General features: G+C 42.0%; 1 protein-coding gene across 1 annotated transcript in view; it reads left to right on the top strand.

The window, feature by feature from the left end:
- The window catches only part of tnr (tenascin R (restrictin, janusin)), a 75,867-nt gene extending 72,841 nt beyond the window's left edge, over window positions 1-3,026 (top strand). The window contains exons 27-29 of the mRNA XM_084007500.1: window positions 811-972; window positions 1,306-1,469; window positions 2,754-3,026. Coding sequence (XP_083863626.1) covers window positions 811-972; window positions 1,306-1,469; window positions 2,754-2,873 — 446 coding nt within the window. The 3' untranslated portion in view covers window positions 2,874-3,026. The remainder of the gene's footprint in view (window positions 1-810; window positions 973-1,305; window positions 1,470-2,753) is intronic.
- Window positions 3,027-12,156: the final 9,130 nt, after the last annotated feature.

Here is a 12,156-nt window from a genome sequence, read left to right as displayed (position 1 = left end):
CGCCTCGCGTCTGCCTCGTTGGAGATACAGAGCAAAGCTCTATCTGGGGGAAGTTGCCACACGTGGCATTTAGAGAGGAAGCCGGCGGCGACGGCGTCCGCCGCTCTCCACGCCGTCAATCGCACGCTGCCATTATCAGGCATCGAACCTTTAACCTGCTGCAGGTGTGTGTGTGAACGTACCGGGAGGTAGAGTGTCACAAAAATCAATATCATATTATTCCTCTCATGCTTTCACGTCTTCCCTCATCAATATTCCTACATTTATTTGCATTTTATTAAGTGTAACTTCATCTGCAGGTCAGAGGTCAAATCTATCCACGGCATCGTTTTGCTGAAAAGTTGAACATGAGGCTCTGAATTGATTGGATCAGTGTGTATGACATCATCATTAGTCCCAGACTCGATCTCAGAATCGGCCTGTTTACGCCTGTTTCAAACCAATAATCTGAGAAAAAGTGGAAATTTGCGAGTTCATAAATATATATTGCCACTTTTTTCTCAAAACATGTTCAAGTGTGAAATACTGATTTATTTATTTTTAATATATACATTTAGAAATAAATGTAAACACCATCCGTACAGTCATATAAAACATTTAAATGTTCAGTCGCTCTTAAATAGTGTCATTCTAGCTTGTCATTTTCATATTTCTTACATCTCTTGCCTGTCTGTCTGTATCTCTGCCTCATATATTTGTGTAACCTCATCGTTAACCTCTCCTCTTCGGTCCCATTCAATCATCCCTCAGCAGGATGACTGAAGCTCTTTCTTTTGCTTCATACAAATCTAACGCGTGTTTCTTCTGCAGGTCTGGACAACATCCAGCGCGTCGCCGCTCAGGGACGCTACGAGCTGAGGATCGACATGAAGGACGGACAGGAGGCGGTCTACGCCAACTACGACAAGTTCTCCCTCGGAGACGCCAGAAACCTCTACAAGCTCCGGATAGGAGATTACAACGGCACGGCCGGTACGTGGTGGACACACACACACACACACACACACACACACTGTACTGATAGCCTTGTGATCGAGCCAAGAGATGGCCGCTCTCTCCCCTGTATAGTTTAATAAAGCACCGTGTCTGTTTCCCTCCTTCTCCTCCATCTTCTCCCTGATGTCTGAACGCCGACTCAGCACATTTCCCCTCTCCTCCTCCCAGTCTGTCAACATGACTGTATGTTATATATATATATGTATATATATATATATATGTCATCCCCTCATGTTGAGAATCCCCGTTTCCTAAATACACGCAGAGAGACTTTTGTTCATGTCTGGCGTTACTCTCTCCTCCTCCCAGGTGATTCCCTGAGCTACCACCAGGGCCGACCCTTCTCCACTAAAGACCGGGACAACGACATCGCCGTCACCAACTGCGCCCTGTCATACAAAGGAGCGTGGTGGTACAAGAACTGCCACCGCGCCAACCTCAACGGCAAATACGGCGAGTCCAGGCACAGCCAGGTGAGTCGTCCGAGACGGACGCCGTCAGAGTGAACGTGAGAGATGAAATATCAGAAAGTCAAACCAGCTGGAAACGAGAGAACCACAACTATGAAACCGCCATTAGGGTGTGGCCTTTAACTCCGCGCTGGCATTTACTAAACTCACATGAAATTATCTTGATGATGTCGGCGTGATTAAAGGTTGAAATTTCTCATTTTGAAGACTGATCGTTTGTAAATTAAAATCTGGTGAAACTCACGGCGGACATCCGTCTCCATCGTTGTTACACTGAGGCAGGAGGCGTGATGTGTGTGTGTGTGTGTGTGTGTGTGTGTGTGTGTGTGTGTGTGCGTGTGTGTGTGTGTGTGTGTGTAAATGTTACACAATTTGAATCAAACTTGGAAAAGATGATGCATCTTAACCTTTAGTAACCAAAATAACGACACTCTCATCCAGTTCAAATAAAAGGAACACGTTGGAGGAAAACATTGGAACAAACATGCTCACGTGTTTCATTGAATAACAATAACTTTATTTATATAGCATCTTTAAAAACAACTGTTAACAAAGTGCTAAACCCAAACACAACACACACATCAGCAGAGCAGGAGAAACCACCAGTTTAAGAGTTGAGATAAGAAAGAAAAAAGACAGTAGAATGACAATAATCTTTAAATAAATTAACAAAATAAAAATAAATAAAAAAATAAAAATATGAATTAATAAAATTAAAATAAATAAATAAAATTAAAATAAATTTCAAAAATAATTAATTAAATACAAATGAATAAACAAAATAAAAATAAATAAATAAAATGAAAATAAATAAAAATTACAAAAATATAATTAATTAAATAAAAATGAATAAATAAAATAAAAACAAATAAATAAAATACTTTTTACTCCCATTCTCACACTATGTTGGAGGACGGATGCGTGTCTCTCCCACCTCCATGCCGTTGGCGTCGTGATTTGGCTGAACTCTTCCCTCCGCTCCGTTCGTGTGCTGACATGAATGAGAGCAGGTGGGAGATACCAGGTGTAGAGGAGAGCGGGGGGGTGGAGACTCGGTGTGAAGCTGTGATTGGGAAGCATTCTGGTGATTGGCAGCGCCGGAGTGAGACTCCACTTAATGTTTTTAAGTCGGGACTCTTTCTTCAAAACGCTCTCTTCAGCTGAAATTCTAACACGTGACAGAATATACAGCATTCCCGTCTTCTCCCCCTTCTATTTGACTTTTCTCTCGTTTTTCTTTCATGTTGATTTGAGCTTCTGAAATCACACCTTGTCCCACTCTTGCAGGGTATTAACTGGTACCACTGGAAAGGCCACGAATTCTCCATTCCTTTCGTGGAGATGAAGATGAGGCCATTCAACTTCCGCAGCATCAGCAGCAAGAGGAGGCGGTCCGCCCCCGTATAAAGGAGCTGCCTCCACCCGGACCCCGAGTCCCGGAGAACCGGACCCGAGGAGAACCGGAGCCCGGACCACGTCCCACTGATGAGTTTCTGCTTCACCGATCGGCTCTCTGCTGCCTTTCAGTGTCGCTGCAAAGAGAAAAAAAAGCTACTAATATTTTATTAATATTCAGTAAAATAATGAAACCCATTATTATTATTAATAATAATAAACTACCAACAGGCAGAAAGCGAGATCATGAACGAGGTCCGAGCTCCGGTTCTCCCCCGTCCGGCTTTAGTCTTTCCCTGCTGTACTTCTACCCAGATGATAGAGGACACTGTATGTAATTTATTAAATGCTCTGAATGACAATGGTTCTATTTGCTGTATAAAAAAACAAACAAAGGGAAAACAAATGGAAAGGCAAGCCGAGAAGCTTTTTTTTTTTTCTTTTCCGTCTGTGATTTGCCTTTCCCGGGATGCGAGGAAATGTACTCAGAAACGCCCTCAAGACTGCGAGAGCTAACTTTTAACTGTTACGGAATAATAACACTTTTAACAACAAAAAATATACTGTACATGCCCTTCAAACCCTTAACTGTAAGATATATATATATTTTTATAACTGATATTGTGACAAAAGTCCATCTATTGAATATGATTTGATGCCTTTGTTTTGGAGCCGATATTAACTTGATGTAATTCTAAAATATAACGACAAACATAAGAGATAAAAAGGAGCATCAACAATCAAAACGAAACTCTCATTCATAAAGCAGCTTCATCACATCATCTTTATTTATTTCACTCCTCCGTCCGATTATTGAAGCGGGATGAAAATCATCAATATTAAACTTTATTATTCTTTTTATCGGTAGCAACACTGAGACAGTATTTGCACTACAAGTGGGAACACGGCAAAGCGATTCTTGTTCATTCAGTTAAATTCATTAGTTATTCATGGGCGTTTAAATATGACTTCCTGGACTGTATTTTATTTGAGTTTAGCTGCAGAGACGGTGCTGAAACACAAATACACAAACATCTGAAGCTGAGGGAGGCCGTTTATTTTTCACAAAAAAGAAAAAAATCCATCATCGCCTTTTCAGCATATTGTGATTCAAGTCGTAGCTGCAGTTTTCTGGAAAAGTACAGCCTGCAGCCTGAAGCCGTCTCTATAACAATGTTTTCTCTGCAAACTCGGGAGTTTAATAAAACTCTGTAAAACCTTTTCAGACGACAAATGTTGTGTTTGCATTCGCTTATTTTAATGCTAATTCTCCGTCGGTGTCTTCTAGGGAAAATGTGAGTTCTTTGAACCAGAAAAACAGTTCAATTTAAACAAATTCCTGATCCATTTTTCTCTCGGGTGCAGAGCCGTTTCTTATCTTTGTGGGGCCCGATGCCCGATTCTGTTTGGGGGCCCCTATACGACATCTCAAGTTGACCCAAGCCATTAAACCTACAACGAAACAATGAGGCGCCTTTGTGTTATGAAATGCAACAGATGCCGTCAGCAGATGTAAAAAAACAATAATGTGCAGCTTGGACCCGCATAGTCCGCTAATAGCAAGAAACGGCCCTGCGTAGATGAGCCACATGGACGAGTTTGACCAAACAACGCTGAAAATGCGTTTTTCTCTCCGAACCCGTCGATGGAAACGAACCTTAGTCGCATTTCTGTTCGTTTAGAATCCGACAATTAAAAGGAAATATGACCTACTCTAACTCTAAAATAATTTAGCCTTCTGCTAACCGCTAGCTGCAACCAGAGGGGCTAAACTATTAGCAACATCTCTGAAAGGTTTCCCCAACATGATCTTTGTAGAGTTGCTGTGTCGGTTGTTGCCGGTGGACTGAAGAGACCCAATCAGAAGGCCTTCTCTCTGATCCGGCCTGAAAGCCTCAGAGCAGGACCAGGACTCTGGTTCTCTCTTACAATATGACAATATGTTGAAAGGTTAGTTTAGGTGCCAAAAATCCACCGTACACCCGAACTTCAACCAAAGACCGCTTAGTTAAAAGACTCTGCTGTTTGTCACCAAAGTCCCTGAAGCAGCTCTCTCTCTCTCTCTCTCTCTCTCTATATATATATATATATATATATTAGAGGCTTTTCACTTTTATGGTAATCCTGCTCCTGCGTTTACTTTATGCAACGTGAACACTAAATCCTCTGCAACAGAAAGTCTGCTGGGCACAGCGGAGGTTTTCGTCCGGCCGCTCCCTGAAGGCGTCGCTGAAATTAACTTAACAAAGAAGGCGGAACGTCCGTGGAGCGCAGCCAGGCCTTTTCTTCTCTTCATTCTCTTTACTTGTGCTGTTTAAGTTCCCCAGTGGAACAACAAAAACAAGCAACAATCAGCAAACGTGGCAGAGGATGCATTCTTTTCAGTAAAGTGGCGGTGTAAATCTGCAGCGTGCCCACCGAGCATTATGCTTCATTCAGTCGCAAACAAAAGGCGTCTTGCATTTAGTTAAACTGCAGTTTCCTGGAAGCCCTTTTTTGTTTTAGTTTCCTTCCCTTCACGTCGGAGGGAAATTACCTTTATGGAGTTTGAAAACAAACCTCATAGAAGCGGCTGAATCTCTCTCTGGCTTCAATCTATCAATAAAACACAAATCTGTGTTCTCACCGTCTCTGCAAGCAACATTTGGTCTCGTATATATATATTCAATAACCCCAATATTAACAGCTGGTAATCTCATTCTTTATGTCCGTGTCTTCGTTTAAGTTATGTGATTGAAACAAACCAGTAAGAATCTGGCTTGTATCATATTGACTGTGTATATTTTTTGTTTTGGTGCCTCTCCCCTCTATGAACTACTATTATACTCACGTAGATGTAGTAGAAGATCACGTGACTTTGGTCCTTGTGTTCCCTCTTTAGATGCAAACATTTCACCTCTAACTCTCTAACTGCTGTGTTTAGCAATCGTTGTGTTAAATCTGAGTCTGATAGTAAAGAACAAAATGTCATAATAATGTGTTTATGTAGCGACATATTTCTCTGCTGATCTGGGTCAAAGATGCTGTTGAAATAGTTTGTGAAAAACAAAAACCACGTACAGAATGTAAACGGTTAACTGGTGAACTAACAACGATGGCGTATTAGAGCCACTGTAGGAAAAAAAACAGAGCCGAGAGGGTGGGGGCAGTATTTAGAGAAAAAGTTGCAAATTTGCGAGTTTTACGATGCTAACAACCGACATAAAGCTAGCCAACTTCCCATGAATGAGTGCATTTATGTTTCTAATGAATACATGACATCATAACGCCTTGTTAAGGTCCTTTGGGTGATGATGTTAATGCTTATTGTTGGTTTTATTCATATGAGGACATGTTGTCATCTTATGGGTGTTTATTGATCGGGGCGGTTGGGCTAAGATGCTAGCGGTAGCTTTCACTTGTCATAGCAACGGCAAACATCCGGTGTTAGCGGAACCAAGCAACTTGTTTATATCGGCGATATATGCCAAAAGAAAACAGAGGAGGGAGAGGGGGCAATATTCTATATTATATTTTAAAAAAACTTGCAAAAAAATAGTTTTTTCTCTCTCTCAGCGCCGCTTTTTTTTTCTCCCCCTATAGTGGCTCTAAAACGCGGTCGTAGTGAACTAACGTCAACATAACTGGAACTCTTATTTTCTAACAAACCGTTTCAGCAGCTGAACTTTCCCGGCTCCGGTTTATGTTTCATTGTCAGAGTGACTGTTTCAAAAGGCTCTCATGCAAATCCGTCTCCCACCGTGATTCGTAGAAGAGTAGAGCTCCGCCTACTTCTGTCGTTAACGTAGAGGAAGTTTGCATTTCGTACGAGGAACGACGTCTCGAAACTTTGCAGCAAAGGAGCACAGAGTGTGATTTCTCAAAACTCAAAGTCTTATTATACTTTAATTTACATTTTTCTTTTTCCCGCTCAGCATTCATCAATTTCAATCTGTCAATCATTGACAAAAAAAAACACTAAAGGAAATTGTTTGAATCAGATTGCCTCATTGGAAAAAAGCCTCCCTCCTACGGTTTCATTTCAGGTTAATCATCTCAATTATTTGTATTCCTTTTTCCATTAAAAAGATAACAAAATACAAGTTATTTACAAATAATTTGAAATTGAGCAAATACAGACGAGATGCACATTAGTACAAATTGATTAAAGAGCCTGAATAATTTAACAAAATATGATGCCAGTCCCTCTAAAACCAATCATTATTTCAAATCATTGTTATTTAAACTTAAAAGCTGGAAAACATTCACGCTGTATTACTGTTTGTTTCTGCTCAACTTCTGTCAGGAACCTGTTAGTTTTATTTATTCCACATTCTATTTATTTTCCAATTACTCTAACTGATGCGACGTGAAGAAAAACAAAAAAAAGACACTTAATAATGACATGGTCGTCTATGATATCAAAAATAAAAATCTTCATTTCATGGTTTTAACTGGTATAACCGCCGTCTTCGGTGATGTTTTGTTAAACTGAGCCGGAAAGTGAAACCGCGTTGATTTGAAATCCATGAAACGTAGAAAAAACAATGTGATCTTGACTGTTTGAGAAGCTCATTATGCTGAAACTAAGGGTTTACTGTTGGATAAACTTTACTGTCAAATTTAGCTCTAGTTTGACTTAACATGTACTATATAGTTCCTTTTTTAATACATTTTCTACATATTAATAAAATATTCAAATAGTCTGATTTTGGTGTGTTTTGTTTTTTGTGTGTATGTGATGATTTTATGTTAACGAGGCTTCCAACAAGGCTTCTAACAGGGCTTCTAACGAGGCTTCTAACGAGGCCTCCAACGAGGCTACTAACAGGGCTTCTAACGAGGCCTCCAACGAGGCTTCCAACAAGGCTTCTAACGAGGCTTCTAACGAGGCTTCTAACTAGGCTTCTAACAGGGATTCTAACGAGGCTTCTAACAGGGTTTCTAACGAGGCTTCTAACGAGGCTTCTAACAGGGTTTCTAACTAGGCTTCTAACAGGGTTTCTAACGTGGCTTCTAACGAGGCTTCTAACAGGGATTCTAACGAGGCTTCTAACAGGGTTTCTAACGTGGCTTCTAACGAGGCTTCTAACAGGGATTCTAACGAGGCTTCTAACAGGGTTTCTAACGAGGCTTCTAACGTGGCTTCTAACGAGGCTTCTAACAGGGATTCTAACGAGGCTTCTAACAGGGTTTCTAACGAGGCTTCTAACTAGGCTTCTAACGAGGCTTCTAACTAGGCTTCTAACTAGGCTTCTAACGAGGCTTCTAACTAGGCTTCTAACGAGGCTTCTAACTAGGCTTCTAACTAGGCTTCTAACGAGGCTTCTAACGAGGCTTCTAACTAGGCTTCTAACGAGGCTTCTAACGAGGCTTCTAACGAGGCTTCTAACTAGGCTTCTAACGAGGCTTCTAACTAGGCTTCTAACTAGGCTTCTAAAGAGGCTTCTAACTAGGCTTCTAATGAGGCTTCTAACGAGGCTTCTAACTAGGCCTCTAACTAGGCTTCTAATGAGGCTTCTAACTAGGCTTCTAACTAGGCTTCTAACGAGGCTTCTAACTAGGCTTCTAATGAGGCTTCTAACGAGGCTTCTAACTAGGCTTCTAACTAGGCTTCTAATGAGGCCTCTAACTAGGCTTCTAACTAGGCTTCTTACTAGGCTTCTAACTAGGCTTCTAATGAGGCTTCTAACGAGGCTTCTAACTAGGCCTCTAACTAGGCTTCTAATGAGGCTTCTAACTAGGCTTCTAACTAGGCTTCTAACGAGGCTTCTAACTAGGCTTCTAATGAGGCTTCTAACGAGGCTTCTAACTAGGCTTCTAACTAGGCTTCTAATGAGGCCTCTAACTAGGCTTCTAACTAGGCTTCTTACTAGGCTTCTAACGAGGCTTCTAACGAGGCCTCTAACTAGGCTTCTAACTAGGCCTCTAACTAGGCTTCTAACTAGGCTTCTAACGAGGCTTCTAACTAGGCTTCTAACGAGGCCTCTAACTAGGCTTCTAATGAGGCCTCTAACGAGGCCTCTAAACGTGAACAAAGTTGGTTTTGTTCTCTTGTTGAAGTTTTTTTTTTGTTCCTACGACGGCTCCCTCTTTTCCTCTTCACCCCCACAAAATAATGAAGAACCTTGAGCCAAACTGACTCCATGTTATAAACTTTTTTTAAAAGTCTCTTCACCTCTAATTGGAGGCCATTAAAAGCTGAAGCCCCCCCCACTGGATCTCCAGTTTAGTACGAGCTAAACATTCGTTCTAGGCGTGTCTACATATTCACCTTCAAAGAGGCGTTTAAGTTCCACCATTCATTTTAATTCATGGAAAATAACATAAATTTGCCCGCGGGGGTAAAACGGAGTAGTTAAAATTGGAGCAACCAAATATGGATGACACCGATACGTCTCGGTTTTGAAGATCGATACCAGTTTTGGTTCGGTTGATTGATATGGATGGGCAGTTCTGACCCTGGATTATTTGGTGGATGAACATTGGCAGCATCACCTCCACATGTGTAGCACAGTGAGATTAGATTAGATTATATTGAAGAATAATCCCATCATGGTGATGAGCAGACATTGATTTGGCTGTAATTCCATGTATGGCATAAATATACCAGAAAGCGACAATTAATTGCAAATTATTTCTAATTTGCAACCGTCTGCCTGCCTGTCTGTCTGCCTGTAACTCAGATCTGCCAGTTTAACCTGTAACTGCTGTGCCAGAGGGAGTTGCTATGGCAACAGACTGTCCACGCTAGAAGGATGAGCAGGTTTTCTGTTTGACTAAACTTCAGGTGTCAAATATAAACGAAGGAAGTTTAGTGAACTTGAGACGTCGGTTTTCAGCTGACTACCAACTGTTAGTCAAACTTTAATAATATATTTTAACATTTTATATTACACACACACACACACACACGTTGCAGCAGCTGCAGAATTGATTGCGAAATCCTCATAAAGCCTCGGTTCAGCAGCTTCCAGATTCATCGTTTAATTACTGCATGTTCTAATTATCCGTTAATTATCCGTTCAAATGTCTGGTCAGCAGAAACAACGTTATGAGTAAATAATGAATATATTAAGAGTCCAACACAAAGCAGCAACGCGGCGCAGTGGTGTGGTAAAGGTCGGGAGATAAGCTCGTGTTCAGCCTTTATTGAAGCAAAACAAAGCAGTTTGATGAGTTTCTCATCACGTGGGAACGACAGCAGCTTTATGGAAGTTACTAGAAACGACTGAGCAGCTTCACTGTCTGTCCACACACTACACAGTACAGAGTACTCAGTTGAACTAGTAGTTCATATCAAGACAAATAACTCAGGGTGATCTGTGACAGGCTGGGAAACACAAGGATGTGGGTTCAGTTCCCAACCCGGGAGCCTCTTACTGTCAAATACTGAAAATAAGGTGTACTGTAATGCTTTTTGTATGACTTTTTTCAACATGTAACACTGATTTTTTCATGTCTTTTTGAGTTTTATATGTATAAATATAACACAAAAAGTCATAAAAAAGTCTAGTAAAAGTATAGTAAATTATAACATCGAAAAAGTAGTCTGACCTGTAGGTTTTTCACATCTGTCCACGTCATGGAGGCGACTAGTACGTTAGATATTAATACTGAAATGACTAGGCCGAGCACTGCAACCTTTCTCCAGAGGACCGAGCGTTCTGATTGGCTGATCAACCTCCAGTAAGTCAGCTTTCTTACTCTCCTAAATCTCCCAGCGTCTTCCTTTCTCTGCTTCGGGGATTTCTCTGCTTGGTGAATCCATCGGGGGTTCACGGCCCAGAAACGGGCTCAAACCTCCGCTGTGAACTTTCCTGAAGACTTTTAACGAGTCTGAAGCTGCAAATCCCACAAACTGGAGACTTTATGACCAAGACACAATCCAAACTATCAACATATGGAAAAAGGAGTATTTCTACTTTCATTCAACATCAATTATGAAATATAATTGCATTACCCACGATTCCCCTCTGCTCACATGGAAGATAAACAATCTGTTTTTTGTAAGCAGATAAAGTTTAGCAGCATAACTGTCTGTCTGCTCTCTTCCCCGTCTACCCGTCTGTCTGCTCTCCTCCCCGTCTACCTATCTGTCTGCTCTCCTCCCTGTCTACCTGTCTGTCTGCTCTCCTCCCCGTCTACCCGTCTGTTTGCTCGGCCTCCACACCTCTGCAGGGTGATGGCGTGAAGCTGATGAAAAGCGGCGTGGTGAGCGTTCGCCAGCCTCCCGGAGTCTCGTTCCATCTCACTGAACCCAGAACGCTAACGGACCCTGGCAGGCCGTCTGAATAGAAGGGGGAGGAGCCTCAGAGATGAGGAGTCTCTCTGTGACGGCTTGTAAACATGCGGCGCCTAATTGGGAGAGCAGCTTGATATTCAGACGTGTATTGATGTGAGCTGAGCTCACCGAACGTTTAACTATTCACAACCTCACGTGCTGGAGGATTTTTATTAATAATCTAAAGCTTTATTCTTTTGTTTGTTTGTCCTAATTATGGGATCACAAGTGCTTATTATTGTAATTATCTCAGATGATTTTCAACGCTGGAACCTCTGAAGCCTCGAAACTACGTAATGAGGCTGTTCTTCGTTTTTAACGACAAATTAACTCACACAAATTACAACATATATGAGATTTAAACGAGCAATAAAAGACATTCACAGCAACGCAGCAGCATGTCGAGGCAATAAAAACGCTCCCAGTCTTGAGCCTTTAATCTCCCTTTAAAGTAGTCTGGTTTTTATCCACAAACGAATACAGCGAGGACTAAATCCATCGGCCGGCCGGTAAACAGCCGACTGGTTCAGACGGGGAGTTACGGCTCGGACCGACAGCTTCAGGAAGAAGTACCAAAGTCAACCAGAAGCAAACCAACGTGGCATCATGACTTTTCGTAAATATACACGCCACTGCCTTTGGCGTGTTATCTGTACGCAATTCGAGCTATCCGCGTGTATGTGTACGTTCTGAGCGAAACGACCCATCACATCCGCGTGTTTGTCAGCGCCCTCTAGCGAAACGACCCATCACATTTGCGTGTTTGTCAGCGCCCTCTAGCGAAACGACCCATCACATCCGCGTGTTTGTCAGCGCCCTCTAGCGAAACGACCCATCACATCCGCATGTTTGTCAGCGCCCTCTAGTGAAACGACCCATCACATCCGCGTGTTTGTCAGCGCCCTCTAGCGAAATGACCCATCACATTTGCGTGTTTGTCAGCGCCCTCTAGCGAAACGACCCATCACATCCGCATGTTTGTCAGCGCCCTCTAGTGAAAGGACCCATCATATCCCCGTGTTTGTCAGCGCC

The sequence above is a fragment of the Eutrigla gurnardus genome (genome assembly GCF_963514095.1).
Source record: "Eutrigla gurnardus genome assembly, chromosome: 4".
NCBI classification, from domain to species: domain Eukaryota; kingdom Metazoa; phylum Chordata; class Actinopteri; order Perciformes; family Triglidae; genus Eutrigla; species Eutrigla gurnardus.
Note: the sequence above shows the minus strand (reverse complement) of the source record. Positions and strands in the feature narration are given on the sequence as shown.